The sequence below is a fragment of the Sciurus vulgaris genome, assembly GCF_902686455.1.
Source record: "Sciurus vulgaris genome assembly, chromosome: 4".
NCBI classification, from domain to species: domain Eukaryota; kingdom Metazoa; phylum Chordata; class Mammalia; order Rodentia; family Sciuridae; genus Sciurus; species Sciurus vulgaris.
In genome coordinates, this window is record NC_136464.1 from 91,964,829 (window position 1) to 91,982,301 (window position 17,473).

The following is a 17,473-nucleotide window of genomic DNA, read 5'->3' on the forward strand; positions in this document are numbered from 1 at the left end:
CTAGAGCCTGGTAGGGTGTCTTAGTTCACAGCAGTGTACATTTATACACCACTGTACATTTTATGAAGAACTGGAAGAACTCAAAATCTCCAAATAGAAAGCAATTATGAGGAGATGGACGTACTAATTACCCTGGGATCAGAGCGCATTGTGTATGTGTATTGAAATATCACGATGTACCCCACACATATGTACTATTGTGCTAATTAAAAAGAAATTTTCTCTTTGAGAGTGACACCCTCAATGACCTAATTACCTCCCTCCAGCCCCCACCTCAATGTTCTACCACCTTTCAATTTTACCCTGTTGGGGACATTTCCAGCACAGGAATGTTTGTGGGACACGCTTAAACAATATTGAACCAGTGTTCCGGTTTCAGGAGCTGACTTCCTGGAGGAACTCTGGTCCTGCTCACTGGTCCCCCTGGGCTGCACTGGCTGAGTCACACCCCTCTCACTGTGTCATGCTGAGGGACAGGATTTGCCCTCACTCATTTTTCCCCCATGTTCCTCAGCCCTGGCATCCCAACAGGCTCCGGGCTACAGGTCCCACGCCCACCTCAGGGACCTAGCAATCTCTGTAGTGGCCCCTCACACTTGCCTGTCACTGCCTTCTTCAGAGCTGCTCAGTGAAGTGCCGTTGAGAGAAAGAAGCAAGTTTTAAAAATTCGCTATCTTGAGAAGCGGCGTCGGCGGCTGGAGCAGAGGCAGCAGCCGGTCGAGCAGCTGAGGCGGTCGGGAGCGATGGTGAAGATGGCGGCGGCGGGCGGCGGAGGCGGCGGTGGCCGCTACTACGGCGGCGGCAGTGAGGGCGGCCGGGCTCCGAAACGGCTGAAGACTGACAACGCCGGCGACCAGCACGGAGGCGGTGGCGGCGGCGGTGGAGGAGCCGGGGCGGCGGGAGGCGGCGGTGGGGAGAACTACGATGACCCCCACAAAACCCCTGCCTCCCCAGTTGTCCACATCAGGGGCCTGATTGACGGTGTGGTAGAAGCTGATCTTGTGGAGGCGTTGCAGGAGTTTGGACCCATCAGCTATGTGGTGGTGATGCCTAAGAAGAGACAAGCACTGGTAGAATTTGAAGATGTGTTGGGGACTTGCAATGCAGTGAACTACGCAGCCGACAACCAAATCTATATTGCTGGTCACCCTGCTTTTGTCGATTATTCTACCAGCCAGAAGATCTCTCGCCCTGGGGACTCAGATGACTCCCGGAGCGTTAACAGCGTGCTTCTCTTTACCATCTTGAACCCCATATATTCCATAACCACGGATGTTCTTTACACTATCTGTAATCCTTGTGGTCCTGTCCAGAGAATTGTCATTTTCCGGAAGAATGGAGTCCAGGCCATGGTGGAATTTGACTCTGTGCAAAGTGCCCAACGGGCCAAGGCCTCGCTTAATGGGGCTGACATCTATTCTGGCTGTTGCACTCTGAAGATTGAATATGCAAAGCCTACACGCTTGAATGTGTTTAAGAATGATCAAGATACTTGGGACTACACAAACCCCAACCTCAGTGGACAAGGTAATCCTGACGGCCACTTTGTTCTAAACACACCTGCCTCGCCTTCACTCGACTAGTGCACTTCATAGACCCGGGCTCAGGGTTATGTAATGCCATTGGGCTCCCTATGGACATGGGAGGGCCTTGGGGTCAGTTCTTGGAAAAGACACCCCAGTGATAAGAGGGCGAATGAGGGACCTGCGCAGGTCCTGCTTGGGGCCCTCTGAAGAGCTGAGGGTGCAGAGTCAAGGCCCAGGCTTGGACCAGGTGGGAATCATGGCTTCACTGAGGATGAAGCCTGGCAAGGGACTTAGAAACCAGTAGCAGCTCCCAGCTGGCTATTGCTGCTTTCCTTCTAGAGCCTGGTTAGGGTCACTGACTCTCACTCCCACTGGGCCAGGAATGGTCCTCTTGCTCTCTGCTGTTGAGAGGGTCTGGTTGTGGGGATGACAGATGGAGGAGGTGATGAGGGCTGCTGGACTTCGCAGCAGAACCTTTGAGCAAACTGACCTTGTGGAGGTCAGACATTCTGGATTGAACCAGGGCGGACACGCCACACCTCATTTGTATAGGGGACTCAACAACTCTGCAGGGGGCCCAAATGGACTACCCCCTAGTCTGCCAAGAATGGTAGGCGGGAGAGGTGGAGGATTGCCTTTGAAAAGCAGCGGCACCCACTCTGAAAATCAGCAAGACCGTCCAAATCTTGGTCTGATTCGTCGAACTAGGCCATGGGCTGAGGGAGGAGGCTGGTTGCTGACATCGCAGAGGCGCTGGGAGCCAGAGGCCCCACTCCTAGGGAGGCCTGTTTTGCTCACCTTTGCAGCTGGGAAAGCAGTGGGCAGGGTGGGCTAGTCTCCCCAGGACCCTCACAATGGGCCCTGTGGGCCTGGCTGCTCCAAAGGTCAGAGGCAAATTGGTGACCAAGTGATTGTACCAGAGCGGGCAATGGCATTACATGACTGCTAACAGAAACATGGCAACCAACCATTTCTTCTCCAAGGAACATAAGTAGAAGATGTGCAGACCGGCAGGGGCTAGTGGCAGGGGCTGGCTGTGCATTGGTTTTGATGCCTCTCAGCTTTGGCCGCCCCAAGGCGGGGGCCCAAAAATCGAGGGCTGATGAGGTAACCTGGAGTGAGGGCGGTGCTTCGCCACCCCCTCAGGAACCATACTTCAGCGGCTCTGCCTCTGCACATTGCTCACCAACACACAGGGTAGAAAACCACTAGCTCTTCCTGGAGAGAACAGAACATGCAGCCTCCACCACGTCCCCAGAAACAGCCGCAGACTTGAGCTCACTACATCAAGAACACCACACCGCGCTCCAAGGAACAGCTACAAGCACAGAGACAGAGGCAGACAGAGACAAAGAGAGAAAGAAACGCAACATGGCAGCAGACACTGCTTTTTTATTAAACATTAAAAAAAAGTCAAAATCCAAGCAAACTTGAACCCAAGAATGTACACAGAAGTAGGAAACACAGAGAACAGAGCTCTCCCAGCCAGCCAGCGGTGCTCTTTTCGGAGAACGTTTCATAGACTGAAGTAGATTCCATGGGCCTCCAAGACAATAGGATCCTCTCTCCATTCCTCGCCATATGGGTTGCTTTTTTAAGTCCTTTGGTTTGGGGAGGGCCTTCTTTTTTTCTTTTCTGTTTTGATATTTTTATTTTTTCTGCAGTCATCAGCTGCCAACATAATCTGCACCAACTGGAGATCAGAAACAAACCAAAAAAAAAAAAAAAAAAAAAGCTTAAACCACAACAACAACAACAACAACAACAAAAAAAAAATCAAAAAACCAAAACAGACCTAAAACCAGACAGCCAAACAGCTCAGAGGCACACAGTTACCTGCTGGTGGGTAACCGGGCGCGCTCCCGAGGCCAAAAGTGCGGGCGTAGTGGGGCCACTGGCACACTTCATACCAGGAGACACGCACATGGAGCACTACACAGCCAGAAGCACCGCACTGCAGCACACAATGTGAGGAGTGACAACACGGAGGGACACTACCCACTGCATACACCTTCATTTCCACTTTCTGATATCTTCCGAGGACAGAACATCTGTGAGCCAATTTTGATTTAATCAAAACATTGACTTTTAAAACAATTCTTAAAAAAATGTAGCGGATGTGTACCGTAACTTGTATTTATGACTGTAAAACCATGTGATGCAGGGTCGCAGTGTATGTTTGATGGGACGCCATCTTTCAGAACTGTGTTAACTCACTGTTGAAGCGTCCAATGGTAAGAGAAAATACAGATTTGTTTTTTGTGACAAATGGACATTGTACTCTGTACTTCTGCTGTAAGTAGCCCTTTTCCATCTTTGTAATGACTTGACTGTTAAAAAACAAAACCCAGGCCAGGTGGCAGAAAAGGGCATTGGTTTCGAGCCCTGGGTTTTGGAGTCTGCCAGACCCGGTTCAAATCCTGGCCCAGCCATTAACTTGCTTTGTGACATTGAGCCAAAGTGTCTTTTAACTGCTCAGTTAAAAGGTAACTACTCAGTTTTTTTTATCTGTAAAATGGGGCTAAAGCATTAGTACCTACCTCATAGGGTTGTTGTGAGGAATTCAAGAAGCTGTGATGTCTGTAAAACGTTTAGCCCAGTGTCTGCCACTTAAGCACTAAATTAATGGCAGTGTTAAAAAAAAAAAAAAAAAAAAATTCGCTATCTTGTTTTCTTTTGAGGGGCAGGGATTTCTCTTCCTCCTACCCATTTTGTATCTTCTTCTGAATAGGTAAGGACGAATCCATCCCTTACCCCTAGCAAAATTTGCCTAATTGGATAACCATGGCTGTCATAGCAGGGTTGCAGGAGAGTTGGGGGAAAGGAAGCTGCAGGACTCGGGGCTGGAGAAGTGCCTCCAGGTGACCACCATATGTATGCACCCTGCTGTTAATGCTTCCTCCTTAAGCCTTGGGGATGGGCAAGAGAGAGCTGGCTAGTGGGCAGAGGGCAAATCCAAGTTCTGGGTCTCTTCCAGACGGGACTGTTGGGGGAAATGGGACTTTGGTGCCCACCAGGCAGGCTGTGGGCACAGCGGCAAGGGTTGCAAATATATGATTAGTTAATGAAAACTTGGATTTTGCAGAAAGCAGTCAAATCTGTGGAAGAATGGCACCTGCTGCATTGAACAGATGCCCCAGGAAAGCCCCCAGACTTGCAGAATCTGCGTATTTTCCTCACCCCTGCCTGGGAGGCCAGCGCAGAGCAGTTATTACAGGACTTTCCTGGAGGCATCAGGAAGCCAGCGAGGGTGATTTGTTTAGATTTGTCGGAATGGTTGTGGCTGCCAAATCACACAGACAGCTGCAGTCCATTGCTTCCTTCATGCTGCTCAATCCACGCCACGTCCTTTATCAACCACATCTCTGCTCCTCCCTGCGTGCCTTGGGAAATCATTGTGACTTCACGGAGAGTCAGAGTCCTGAGCCTGTTCCTTTTCTGCAACATTGCTGCGTTCATTCAACTGTATCATTAGCTGGGAGCTGATAACCGACCACAGCTTCATGCTCTTCCCGACATTGGCAACTGTCTTTTGAATCCATGATGAACAATGGGCTGTGTGTGCTGCCTTCTCCATGGCGTGGCAAAGAGGAATCCAATTAGGTATGGACTGGAAATTCATTGTGATGGGAATTCTGTGGGCAACCTGGCTTTACCTGTCAAGAATTTCTTTGGATAAAAGCAAAAACTTTTTTCTTGAGTCAATTTTTTTGAGTTTCCAGATAGGGAAAGTGTGAAATCCAATTGCTATCTTTTTTTATTTTTATTTTTTTTTTAACAGAGTCCATCCACAATGATCATATTACTGATTATAGGAGGCTTTGAAATGGGAACAGAGCAGAGTTTGAAAGTTAGGTTACAGGAATGAGTTTCAGGGATTTCCCTCATTTGACTACCAACTTGGTTTAATCTTACCATAACTGGAAACTTGGAAATCATCTCTCAATCTTTTCGTTTTGTGGACAAGGAAACTAAAGTACAGGGAGGTGATTTACAGTCTTAAAGACTTAGGTCAGTAGCAGTGGTCTAAGGGTGCACTAATTACCAACTATATGGAGCGTCCAGGTATGCCAGTCATGTGCCCAGACACCAAGCATACGGGGCACCTAGGTACACTAGTTATATATCCTGATGTACCATTAATGTTACCTGGTTGCAAACAATAGAAATCAACTCTAAATATCTTTCCTGGGAATTTATTTCAAATATTGGAAGGATATTGGAAGTTTTCAGAAATGGTGAAGAACCTGAAGAACTAGATCTGGAAGTAGGCTAGCAAAAAGACCTCTCTAGAAGGCTAGGAATGGGCTGTGTAATCAGGATCTGCCACTAGGAACAGTCTGGTCAGGGCAGAAATGGCCTCAACTTTTTCACTCTCCATGTGCCTCTGCTGACTCTTTAGTGTCTGGGAGTGAGCATGTACATGGGTTAGCTTTGCTGTCTGTGTGCCAACCTGATGATGGCTTCCTGTGCCTCCCTGCCTAAGGACACTCTGTCTATGGGACAAAATCAGCCTATGACAGGGCAGGTCTGAAGAACGGAGGACTCAATTCCCCCAGAGTAACCCTCAGTGAGAGACAGGCATTGATGTGTAAATACCCCAGCTTCCGCTCCCTGAGAATGTCCCCACACATTCCCTCAAAGGCCCCCAAATGGGGGTGAGCCTCATTTGCCCATGGCACTAATGTGTTCATTAGGTTGCACATTCTTTCCTTGCAATTAAATGTGACCCAGGGACAAAGTTTGAATCAATGGGATGCAAATAAAGTGATAATGCACCTTCTAGGACAAGTTCTTTCAAAAACAGTTGCTTGTATCCTTTCTCTCCTTCCATTTCCTTTTCTCCCCCACCTGCCTTAGGCTCACATAGAATATTCATAATCCTCCATTGGCCCAGATGGTCATCTGTTCAACTACATTTGCCTTTCATGTAATTAGTAACTTATTACTCAATACAAAAAGCAGAATTATGACAATAAGATACCTCTACTCTGTGGTCCTTCCCCAGTCTAACCTGCTTCTTCCTCCTATATGAAACAATCAGCATCCTGAACCCTTTATCCACCATTCCCTTACTTTCCTTTAAAAATTTTTAAATTTAAATTTTAGATTTTTCAGTTGGGGTTTGATCACAGAAACAGACTATAGGAATGATATAGAACACAGAATTTATTAAAGGAATTTGAGTATCTGAAATTACCAGAGTCAATTAAACCATTGTTTGTGGTTGATATTTTTGTATCTGGTACTGAGCCCAGCCCAGGAGTCAGAGAAGCTGACAGAGGAGTTACTCATCAGGAGCTGAGAGGTAGGCTCAGCAGCTACCCCAGGAGCTGCACTCACTGGGCCAGCATTCAGAGGAGCAGAAGGAGAAGGCAGGGTTATCGGGATCCACCTGCTGACTGAGCCAGTGTGTTGGCCAGCAGGGTGGTGACAACATGCATGAGCTGCACTGGCCATCAGTACACTGGAGCCCACCTTCTGAACACTTCCTAGGCTACCTTCCAAATATCATGCCAAACATCTTGTGACCCTAGCTAACCAGAACTATGCAAGGAAAAGGAACTCTGGGACATGCACTTCCAGTTTAGCTCAGGTGACATAGCATGGACCCATCTACACTCATCCAAATATATTCCTACGAAGTAAGTTTTTTAAAAAAGTTTAATTTCATAAACATATCATGCAATTATATGTATCAATTCAGGACTTACTTTTAAACTCAATCTTATATCATTAGGACTTATTATATTGCTTTGTATAGCTGCAGCTCATTCCTGTTGATTGCTTTATGATGTTCCATTGTGTGAATATACCATAGTTTATCTAGTCACTCCCTTTGTGATGAGTATTTGGGTTGCTTCCAGTCTTTGCTATTGTGAACAGGGTTGCTATGGACATTCTTGTAGACATCTCCAGGTGTTCCTTGGCAAAAATCTCTCATAAATTTATGTCAGGAATAGAATTGCTGGCCAAAGGTAGGTGACCTTTCATCCAGGGACAGTCCCAGTTTTGCCTATTGGCCAAGAATGAATGTATATGTATATGTATATGTATATGTATATATATATATATATATATATATATATGTATTCTTAATCTTTCCATTGGATCCAAACATATTGAGAGGAGGGGTTGGATTAGTGGCAACAATATTGATACCAGAAAGCAAAATGAGATGACTATTAACTTCAGACAAAACAAAAATGTGTGCAGGCAAGGAAAAGTATACATAGGACAGTCCATGGCTCATCTATAAATAGAATATACTTAGTAATAGATACAAATGCAGAATATTAATCTACCCCAAATGTGATTAATGTCTTAGAGAATTGGTGGGCCGGAGTGGTGCTTGTGTGTGGTAGGGGTGGAAGCATTTGGCAGAAAAGAGCTACATTCTCATCTTCCCTAGTGGGAAGCCCATGCATAATGCCTAAAGCAGACCGATCAGGAATTAGAAATACACACATATTATTGATTTATATGGACATAAAGACCTGAATACCTAATGGAAAGAATTGAAACTAGTCGTCTTGGGGAAGGAAAGTATGGGCAGTTACTGCCATTTGTGGCAACAGTAAGTGTAACAAAACTATTTGACTCCTCAAATTATTTTCTTATGTAATTTTGTCAAAAACTACATTAAAAGGTAAGTGGCTTCCTCTCTATCATGCCCACATTTAATCTAATGTACTTCCAGAACATACCTCAAATCCATCCACTTCTTCCACCTCCTTTGCCTATGTGACTCTCTCAACTTTTGTCTACATCAAAGTCAAGTTGGAAAAGACTATTTGAAAAAGCTATTTATGATTATGAGAAGTCAAGGTTTAATACTATCTCACAGAAAAAAAAAATGTGCTCATAGGCAGTCCTCAGCCCCCTGCCTCTACCCCTGAATGGACACCCTTTCCCCCTCCTTTCCTACTTCAGTGAGACAGGTGCAGCTGCTCTTGCCTGAGGACCAGTTCTTCATCTGTTGTCAGCCTCTTCAGGCTCCTCAGGCAGTTCACCTTCTTGGTCATGTCCTTTCCCTCTCTACTGACCCTCCCCTTCACATGAGCATTTCCATATGCATCCATCTCTATTTTTTTAAAAGCCCTCCCTTTAGCATTGTGCTCCTTTAAACTATTATCCTCCTCTTTTCCTTCATCATTTATTTATCCACTGAGTCTTCGTTGAGTGCTTACCATGTGTCAGTCACTGTTTAGGTCTGGGGTCTGTTCCCTGTCCTCACAATACTTAGAGTTGTTGAGCTTGTGGTCTAGTTGAGTGAGTATCCACACAAATAATTCATTGCATTTGTGTTAGGTGATAAAGAGGAGCCACCAGGGTGCAGGAGAATGCAATGCTATCATTGAACCTCACAGGTAACTGGGGGAGACGGAGAAACCTTCTCTGATGTTAAGCTGAGCCTTAAAGGATGAGCAGGGATTGACAGGCTGGGGATTGAGGTGGGGGAGGGAAGAGAGAACTCTAGGCAGACTCACTGTAGGGGAGTCCTTGAGTTTGGAAGGGGACCTGAAAGAGAGACCATGTGGCTCTGCCACATGAGCCAGGGGTTGATGGCACCAGGTCAGTTTGTGAAGAGAGTGGGTGGAGAAGGGGCCACTTTAGACCTCAGTGAGAGTGGGGATTTTAGCCTAAGCTCTTGGACAGTTTTCAACATCCATTTTCTTACCCTATATTCATTCCCAGCCCACCAATCTGGCTCTCACCCCAGTGAAAGTTCTTTTTCTAGGCTACTAATGAGCTCTGTTGCTAAGTTCAGTGAACAAATTTAAAAAAGAAGTCAGTCACTTCATTTAATTCAGCAACTGTTGAGTTCTAGGCACTGGGAATACTACTTCCTGCCACCAGTTGACCCTATTGACTTTTCTTTTCTTTTTTTTTTTTTTTAAATTTCAGTTTGGTTTATTAAAAACAAACAAAAAAAAAGCATCGAAAGCCCAAGTTAAAAAAAAAAAATTAAAGAGCATTCTCTTAGTAACAAAAGTTAAACAGAGAGGAAGGTGAAAATCATAAATAACAATTAAGGATCCATAGTTTTTGATGGTAAGCATAAGAAACCATCTTTTAAAAGATTAACACCCCAGGCACTGATGTGGTCAGAAAGACAAAAATGTATCTTGTGTTTTCAGACTTTGGTTAGTCCCACAGATCTTCAATTATAAGAAAACTATACTGACAAAATTTTAATTTAATAACTATAGATCAAAGGAAACTATCACTGACTTTATGTATCATTTAATCTCCAAAACTCACCATCCGACTTTAGAGACGAGGTTACTGAGGCTCAGAAAATCTCCCAAGATCAAGTTAACTAGTTAAGGGTCAATTTCCCTTAACTGGGAACTGTCAACACCTTAAAGCTCTAAAGTTATTTTATTCTCATGTGTTTACTCTGAACTCATTAAAGATTTGAGAAAGTAAGACTACCAAGTCAACCTTTACCACTTAGTCTTACATTCCGGAGTGTGCATGTACATGCTTTCAGAATCAAACACCTTCTGTTTACTATTTACAAACTGTATGAAAAATACATAAACAAACCTCATCCTCACAGAGCTTGCCAGAAGAACACAACAGAACAGGATTGTTACAATCTGGATGTGTTACAGAAGAGTAAATGTTGAAAATATAAGTAGCTTATCTAAAATGTTCTTGACCGGGCTTTGATAACTATGCTTAAAAGACCCTTTACTAATGTTGGGAGATAAAGAACAAAGGGAGGGAAATTAGAAGTGACATTTTCGTAATGAATCATTTTATCACTTTATCAATCTTGCCAGACTCCAACTACTCATTTGGTGTTGAGGGTTGTGGATTTTTACTTGCTTAATAAAATGTAGGTAATATAAACATTTATTAAAACAATGTTTTAACTAGAAGCAAGGATCAAACGGGCAGCTTGAGGGACAAATCAGAATGTCTAAGTAATTGGCAGTGCAGATCAGGAAGGAGCGCTAGTCTACGGAGAACAAAGGCTACCATTCCTGATATATTTCACTACTGAAGCAAAAACTAAAACAACAAAAAGACCAAGCCTTTCAGGTATAAGCATCGTGCAACTTCTCTCAATTTTTGTCCATCTCATTGGGGAACGTCAGGTAAACCCTCCTGGAGTCCCTTAACTCTATCTTCTCATTTCACTATCTCTAGGGTTATTTCCCCGCTTCTAGAATGATAGAGAACACATGTTGTAAAATAAAGGGGAACAACCTTCAAAGTCTGTGGCAATTTCTCATTTGATCGGCCCAAGTCGGAAATCGGATTCCGAAAGCCTCAAGTTCCGATTCCCACAAGTCGCTCCCGCCTCTGAGCAACTCCAACTCCAATTACCGCTCAGTCCGGCCGGGCCCGGAGACCGCGGCGCGCTGGACAGGGCGTTCCACCGCAGCTCGACCCTCCCTCCCACGATCCCACCCCGCTCCGGCGGTCTTCTCCACTTATACCGCGGTGGAGGCGCTCCCCGCCACCCCTAGATCAAAAGGCTGTCCCTCTGGGGAGAGCGAAGAGATGAAGGTTCATTCTGGAAGGCTCTGAACACTTGGAGCGCCGGGCAGCTGCCGTCAGAAGCTGCATGGCATGAGTGAAGGACGGGTCGAGCGAGTCCTTCTCAGCCATGAGTTCGAGCAGGTACTTGTTCTCCGGCTCCATCTTGACCGAGGCCGTGGCTGAGGGGGGCAGCAGTGGGGTCGGTGCCGGCCCGCCCACTGTCGCGTCCTGACCTGTGGCCGAGGGCGGCAGCAGCGGTGGCGGCTGCGTGGCTGGTGAGGCCCGGGCGCCCCCTCGGGGCCCCCCTCCGCCTCCCCAGGACCGGTGAGGCAGCGGCGGCTGCCGAGAGGGCGTCTGACGCACCGAGGGGTGGGCACCTGAGGGGTCCATGGAGCCGCTGCGGCCCGAGGACCGGGTCATGCGCGCGGCAGGATCGTCCCGGCGCTGCATCGGGGAGGATGTGCGAGCGAGAGAGCGAGCGAGGAAGCGACGCGGCAGAGGCCCGGGCGGCGGTTGGCAGGGGTAGGAGAGCGGGAGCGACCCTATTGACTTTTCTTGTGAATTATTTGCTTCTTCTGACGTTAGCATTTTTCTCCTGTTTCTAGTCTTTGGTCTGTTTCTAGTCTTGTCAGACTTTTCTTCGGCACACACTTTAATTGTCGGTGTTCCTATGGGACCTCTCCCATGCTCTCTGCCCACACTACTAGACTTCTCTTAGTTCTTCAGATTCTCAGTTCTGTTCCTTTGCATATGCTACACCTTTTTTCTAAAATGCTTTCCCTTCCCACCCTGCCACTTCACTTGTTATTTCTACACACACTTCAGGTTCCGCTTGTCTGTAACCTCCCTCAGGAAGGGCTTCCCCAAAGTGGATTTATTAGCAAGGGGATGACAGTATCGGACAGAGTATTGTCTGCTATTGCTTCAAAAAGCTCACACGTCTTGAATCTCAAAGGTGGTCGCAGAGCCCAGACTTCTCTCCTGATGCACATATCAAACTACCTATACAACAACCATATTTGAATGTTCTTCTGACACTTAACAAAACAATATAGGACAAACTGAACTTATCTTCTATTTATTTAATTTGTTATTTTTAGATATATACATGACCATAGAGTATATTTTGACATATTATACTTACATGGAGTATAACTTCCCATTTTTATGGTTGTACAGATGTAGAATTACACTGGTGGTGTATTCATCTATGAACACAGGAAAGGTACATCTGATTCAGTCTACTGTCTCTCCCTTTCCCATCTCCCTTCCCTTTCCTTCACTCCCCCCATCCGATCTGTGAACATCCCTCCCCACAGCCTACTGTGAGTCAGCGCCTGCATATCAGAGAGAACATTTGGCCTTTGGTTTTTTGGAATTGGCTGATTTCACTTAGCATGAGAGTCTTCAGTTCCATCCATTTACCAGCAAATACCATAATTTCATTCATCTTTTTGGCTGAGTAATATTCCATTGTGTATGTACCACATTTTTTTTTTTATCCATTCATCTGTTGAAGGACACCTAGGTTGGTTCCATAGTTTAGTTATTGTGAACCGAGCTGCTATAAACATTATGTGGCTGTGTCACTATAGTATGCTGATTTTAAGTCCTCTGGGTATATAATCAAGAGTTGGATAACTGGGTCAAATGGGGCTCCATTCCAGGTTTTCTGAGGAATCTACGTACTGCTTTCCAGAGAGGTTGCACCCATTTGCAGTCTCACCAGCAATGTATGAGTGTGCCTTTTCCCTCACATCCTCACCAACATTTATTGTTATTTGTATTCTGGAGTGAGATGAGATCTCAGTATAGTTTAAATTTGTATTTCTCTAGTTGCTAAAGATGTTGAACATTTTTTCATACATTTGTTGTCCTTTCATATTTCTTCTTCTGTGAAGTGTCTGCTCAGTTCCTCTGCCCTTTTATTGATTGGGTTATTTGCTTTCTGTGTGTTAAGTTTTTTGAGTTCTTTATATATCCTGGAGACTAATGCTCTACCTGAGGTGCAGGTAGAAAAGATTTCTTCCATTCTCTAGGCTCTCTCTTCATGTTCTTAATTGTTTCCTTTGCTGTAAAGAAACTTTTTAGTTTTATACCATCCCATTTATCAATTCTTGATTTTACTTATTTTGCACTGTAGGAGTTTTGTTGAGAAATTCAGTTCCTAAGCCAACATGATGGAGAGTGGGACCTACTTTTTCTCCTAGTAGGCACAGGTCTCTGGTCTAGTGCATAGGTCCTTGATCCATTTTGAGTTGTTTTCTGCAGGGTGTGAGATAGGGATCTAATTTCATTTTGTTACATATGGATTTCCAGTCTTCCCAGCACCATTTGTTGAAGAGGCTGTCTTTTCTCTAATGCACGTTTATGGTGCCTTTGTCTATGCACTCATCTTTCTTCTAAACCCCCCCCCCCCCCCGGGTTCACTGTGTCTGTGAGTCATATGACCATCCACTTATCTACTTGAGCTAGCGTGTCATCAGGATTCATTTCCCTCAAACTCCTATCCATCCCATCACTAAGTCCTCTTGCTTCTCAATAACTGTCTTCTTTTCTCCATACCTTCTGGACTGTTTGGAATAGCTTCTAGCTGGTCTTTCCATCCATTATTACTCTTCTCTAATACATTGTCCACAATGCAGTTAAAGGTAACTTTGGAAAATGCAAACGTTTTCCCTCTCCTCTTTCAGATTCTGGTTTGGCTCCCCAGTGTGCTTAGAATAAATGCCACGCTCTTTGAAGTGATTTATGAGGCTCAGCATGATCTGTCTCCTCTCTCCGGTATCATCTCTCCTACTCTTTTCCCAGAACCCAGTCTAAGGATCAGTTTGGTTCTTCACTTTCTCTTGCCACTGGCAAGAACCCATTAACACTGTCTCTTGTATCAAGGTCTTTTTTCCCCCCCTACTCTGCCCTATCTAATTCATTTGCTAAATCCTATTTATCCTTCACATCCCTGCTACTATGGTTTGGATGCCAAGTGTCTCCTCAGAAGCTCCTGTGTTAATGCAGGAATGTTCATTAGATTATGAGAGCCATAACCTAATCTGTCCATCCTAGTTTGAATGACCGGTTGGTAATCGTAGGCAGGTTGGGCATCATCAGGGGCATGCTCTAGAAGGGCACTTGTGCCCTGTGCCCCTTCTCTGCTGCCATGGGGGGAGTAGCTTCCCTCTGCCATGCCCTTGCCCCATGATATGCTGCCTCACCTTGGGCTCAGAGCAATGGAGTTGGCTATCTATGAACCCAGTCCTCTGAAACCATGAGCCCCAAATAAAATTTTCCTTCTCGAAGTGGTTCTTGGAAAAATAAAGCTAACTAGAACAACTGCTTTAGATGGCACTTCCATCAGACAGCCTTCTCCAACTCCCTTCTCCAAGACATGATGAGTGTTTCCTCCTATGACCTCCCAGTGGATCTTTAACTTCCTTCATCGTAGCAATTACTAAATCATGTAGCCAGGGACTTGTTTATTCCCCACAAGGCCATAAACTCCACTAAAACAGGATTGAGTCTGCCTAGTTCACCCTTGTATCCTCAGCCCCCAGTTCAGTGCCTGGCACTTGGTAATGCTCAGCAACTATTTCTCGGTGTTCTTTGGGACTTGGGGCTCGTTTTCAGGGGTGAGCAGTGGTGATGAATGTTAAAAGTCCCATTTGCGGTCTCTCATTGTTTTTAAAACCCACTTGTGGCCTTCAGTTGTTTTTAAGCCCTGGAGCACTAGAACTGATGGACCTCGTTGGTTTGCTCCAGATGTGCTGAGACTGAGTCATGTGTAAATGGGGAACCACATCAAAAGAGGAGGAAGATGGTGCCAGCTGACAGAGGCACCAAAGGCAGTGACGGGAGGGGGTGGCAATACAAAGCAGTGAGCTGCCCACAGGCGGCTGGCTCTGCTAACTTAACCGGGTTTGGTCTCATCTGCGACCACAATAATCTCATCAGGGAGGTTAGTAGGAAGTTCCCAGATCTTCTCAGAGGGATGTTCTCCAGGTGTGGTCCAGGTTCCCTGGTGGTCTGAAAAGCTGGTCTCCTGCAGGGTGAATGTTAAATGTTAAGCTTCTGTTGCTGGTGTGAATTAGTAATTACTTATGATGATCCTCGTTTGATGTCTCAGTCGCGAGGCCATTCTTCTCCCGAATTCTCCATTTCTTTTGGGATGGTGAGCAGGAGCTATGAGGGAGGTGTTTTTGGTCTCACTAAAGAGCATTGTGTGTGAGGAAGTTTGAGAACCAATGCTCAAAGGGCGAGTTGGCCAACAGAAGGACAGAAGCTGGGAAATCATCCCACGGTCTCTCGGTGGCCCTACAATTGTTCTTCACAGGGGCTGGCAGCTAGCCTTTAGCTTCCAGCTGCCTGGAGCGAAAATTGGAGGAGGAGAACTTGGAATTACTCAGAAAGTGTGTTTTTTCCTGAGGCTGCTGCAATGCAGCCACCATTAGGTCAGCAGGAAGCCTCTGTTGATGGCCGCGGTGATGAGGAGGGTAAATGAGTGCTTCCATCCATCTCAACAACTTTGGATTAGATTCTCTAATAGAAGGTGTCTGAGTTACTGTTGCCCCCTCTTTCTGCTCTGGAAAATTCACTCATTTACTTGGTCATCAGTACTTTTTAAGAAACTATTATGTGCTAGGCAAAATGGTAGTCTCTGAGATAATAATGATAAGGAAAATAGGCTTGGATCCCAACTTCACTGAGCTTACACTCTAGTGGGGAAGGTGAACATTAAATACGAAGATTCAGACAGACTGTGAATGACAAGTTGCGATGTTGCTCTGAAGTTACATATCAAGGCGCACTGAGCGAAAGAGGAACAAAGTAATTTTGATTGAGGGGTTAGGGAGGGTTCCTCTGTGAAAGGCCGAGAGGGGGAGAAGGAGCATTAGCAACATGTGCACTGGCTCTGGGGCTGGAAGAGGCTTCAGTACAGCTGAGGAAGATCAGTGGAGCTGGACCAAGTAGCCAGGGGAGATGGTGAGGAAGGTAGTGGTGGAGGGAGGGCAGAGGTCAGGCAATGCAGGTTCTCAAAGGTCATGTGAAGAATTTTATGCTCTATCCCAACAACAATAGGCAGCCGACAAAATGTTTTAAGCAGAAAATATTACATTTTTTAAAAAGATGACTTTGGCATCTTTGTGAGAATAAATAGGAGACAAAAGTGAAAGGGAGGAAGGAAAAAAAGAACCTGCAACACGAGTGACCTTGAAAATATTAGGAAAAAAAAAAAAAGACCAGACACGACAGGTCACATATTGTGTGATTCTATTTATATGAAATGTCCAGAATAGCTAAATTTATAGAGACAGAAAGCAGATTAGTGGTTGCCTGGGGCGGGGAGATAAGAGAATGGAGAGCAATTGCTTCAGGGGTATGAGGTATCCTTCAGGGGGCAATAAAAAATCTTCTGGAACTAGACAGTGATGATAGTTGTCCAACATTGTGAATGCACTGAATGCCGTCGACTGTACCCTTTACAATGGTGAAAATGCTGAGTTTTATTTTATGTGTTTGTTTTGTTTTGTTTTTAACCACAAAGAAAGTACCTAATAAAAGAATGATAGCCAGAAGCCCAGTTTGGAAGCTATTGCCATGTTTCTGCTCTCTGTGAGAGCTAAGGGTGGTGTAGACTGGGTGGCGGGTGTGTGCATGGAGAGAAGTGAATGATTAGAGACATATTTAGGACATGTTTTAGTCAGCTTTTTCACTGCTGTCACAACAAAACCTGCCAAGAACAATTTTAAGGAGGAAAATTTTATTTAGGGGCTCACAGTTTTAGAGGTCTCAGTCCATAGATAGCTAGCTCCATTCTTCAGGGCTCAAGGTGAGGCAGAACACCATGGTGGAAGAGTGGAGTGAAGAGGAAGGTGGCTCATAGGATGATCAGACAGCAGAGAGAGAGGCCAAGCTCAGCTTACCAAACACATACCCAAAGGCATGTTCCCAGAGACCCACCTCCTCCAGCCACACCCTCTGCCTTCAGTTGTCACTCAGTTAATCCCTATGGGGCAATTAATTTGCTGATTGGGTTAATGCTCTCCAAACACAATCATTTCTCCTCTAAATCTTTCTGAATTGTCTCACACATGAGCATTTGGGGGACAGGGGCAGAGTGATATGGTTTGGATGTGAGGTATTCCCCAAAAGCTCATGTGTGAAACAATGTAAGAACATTCAGAGGTGAAATGATTGGGTTATGAGAGCCCTAACCCAATCAGAGAATTAATCCCCCAATAGGGATTAACACAGTGGTAACTAAGGTGGGTAGGGTATGGCTGGAGGAGGTGGGACATTGGGGCATGCCTTTGGGGTATGTATTTGGTAAGCTGAGCTTAGTTTCCCTCTGCTTTCTGATCATCATGTGAGCCACTTCCTTCTACCACACTCTTCTGCCATGATGTTCAGCCTCCCCTTGAGCCCTGAGGAATGGAGTCGGCTGTCTATGGACC

At 45.5% G+C, this 17,473-nt stretch overlaps 1 protein-coding gene across 2 annotated transcripts; it reads left to right on the forward strand.

Moving 5' to 3' along the window:
* The first annotated feature begins 724 nt into the window (after window positions 1–724).
* LOC306658689 (heterogeneous nuclear ribonucleoprotein L-like) lies at window positions 725–4,140 on the forward strand. Of its 2 annotated transcripts, none has more exons than XM_079135875.1 (2): window positions 725–1,527; window positions 3,691–4,140. In XM_079135875.1, the coding sequence occupies exons 1-2, from the start codon at window positions 744–746 to the stop codon at window positions 3,747–3,749; spliced, it is 843 nt and encodes a 280-aa protein (XP_078992001.1). In that variant the 5' UTR covers window positions 725–743; the 3' UTR covers window positions 3,750–4,140. The 2 variants fall into 2 exon arrangements, with proteins under 2 accessions (XP_078992001.1, XP_078992000.1); XM_079135874.1 differs by lacking the exon at window positions 3,691–4,140 and adding an exon at window positions 3,191–3,684.
* Window positions 4,141–17,473: the final 13,333 nt, after the last annotated feature.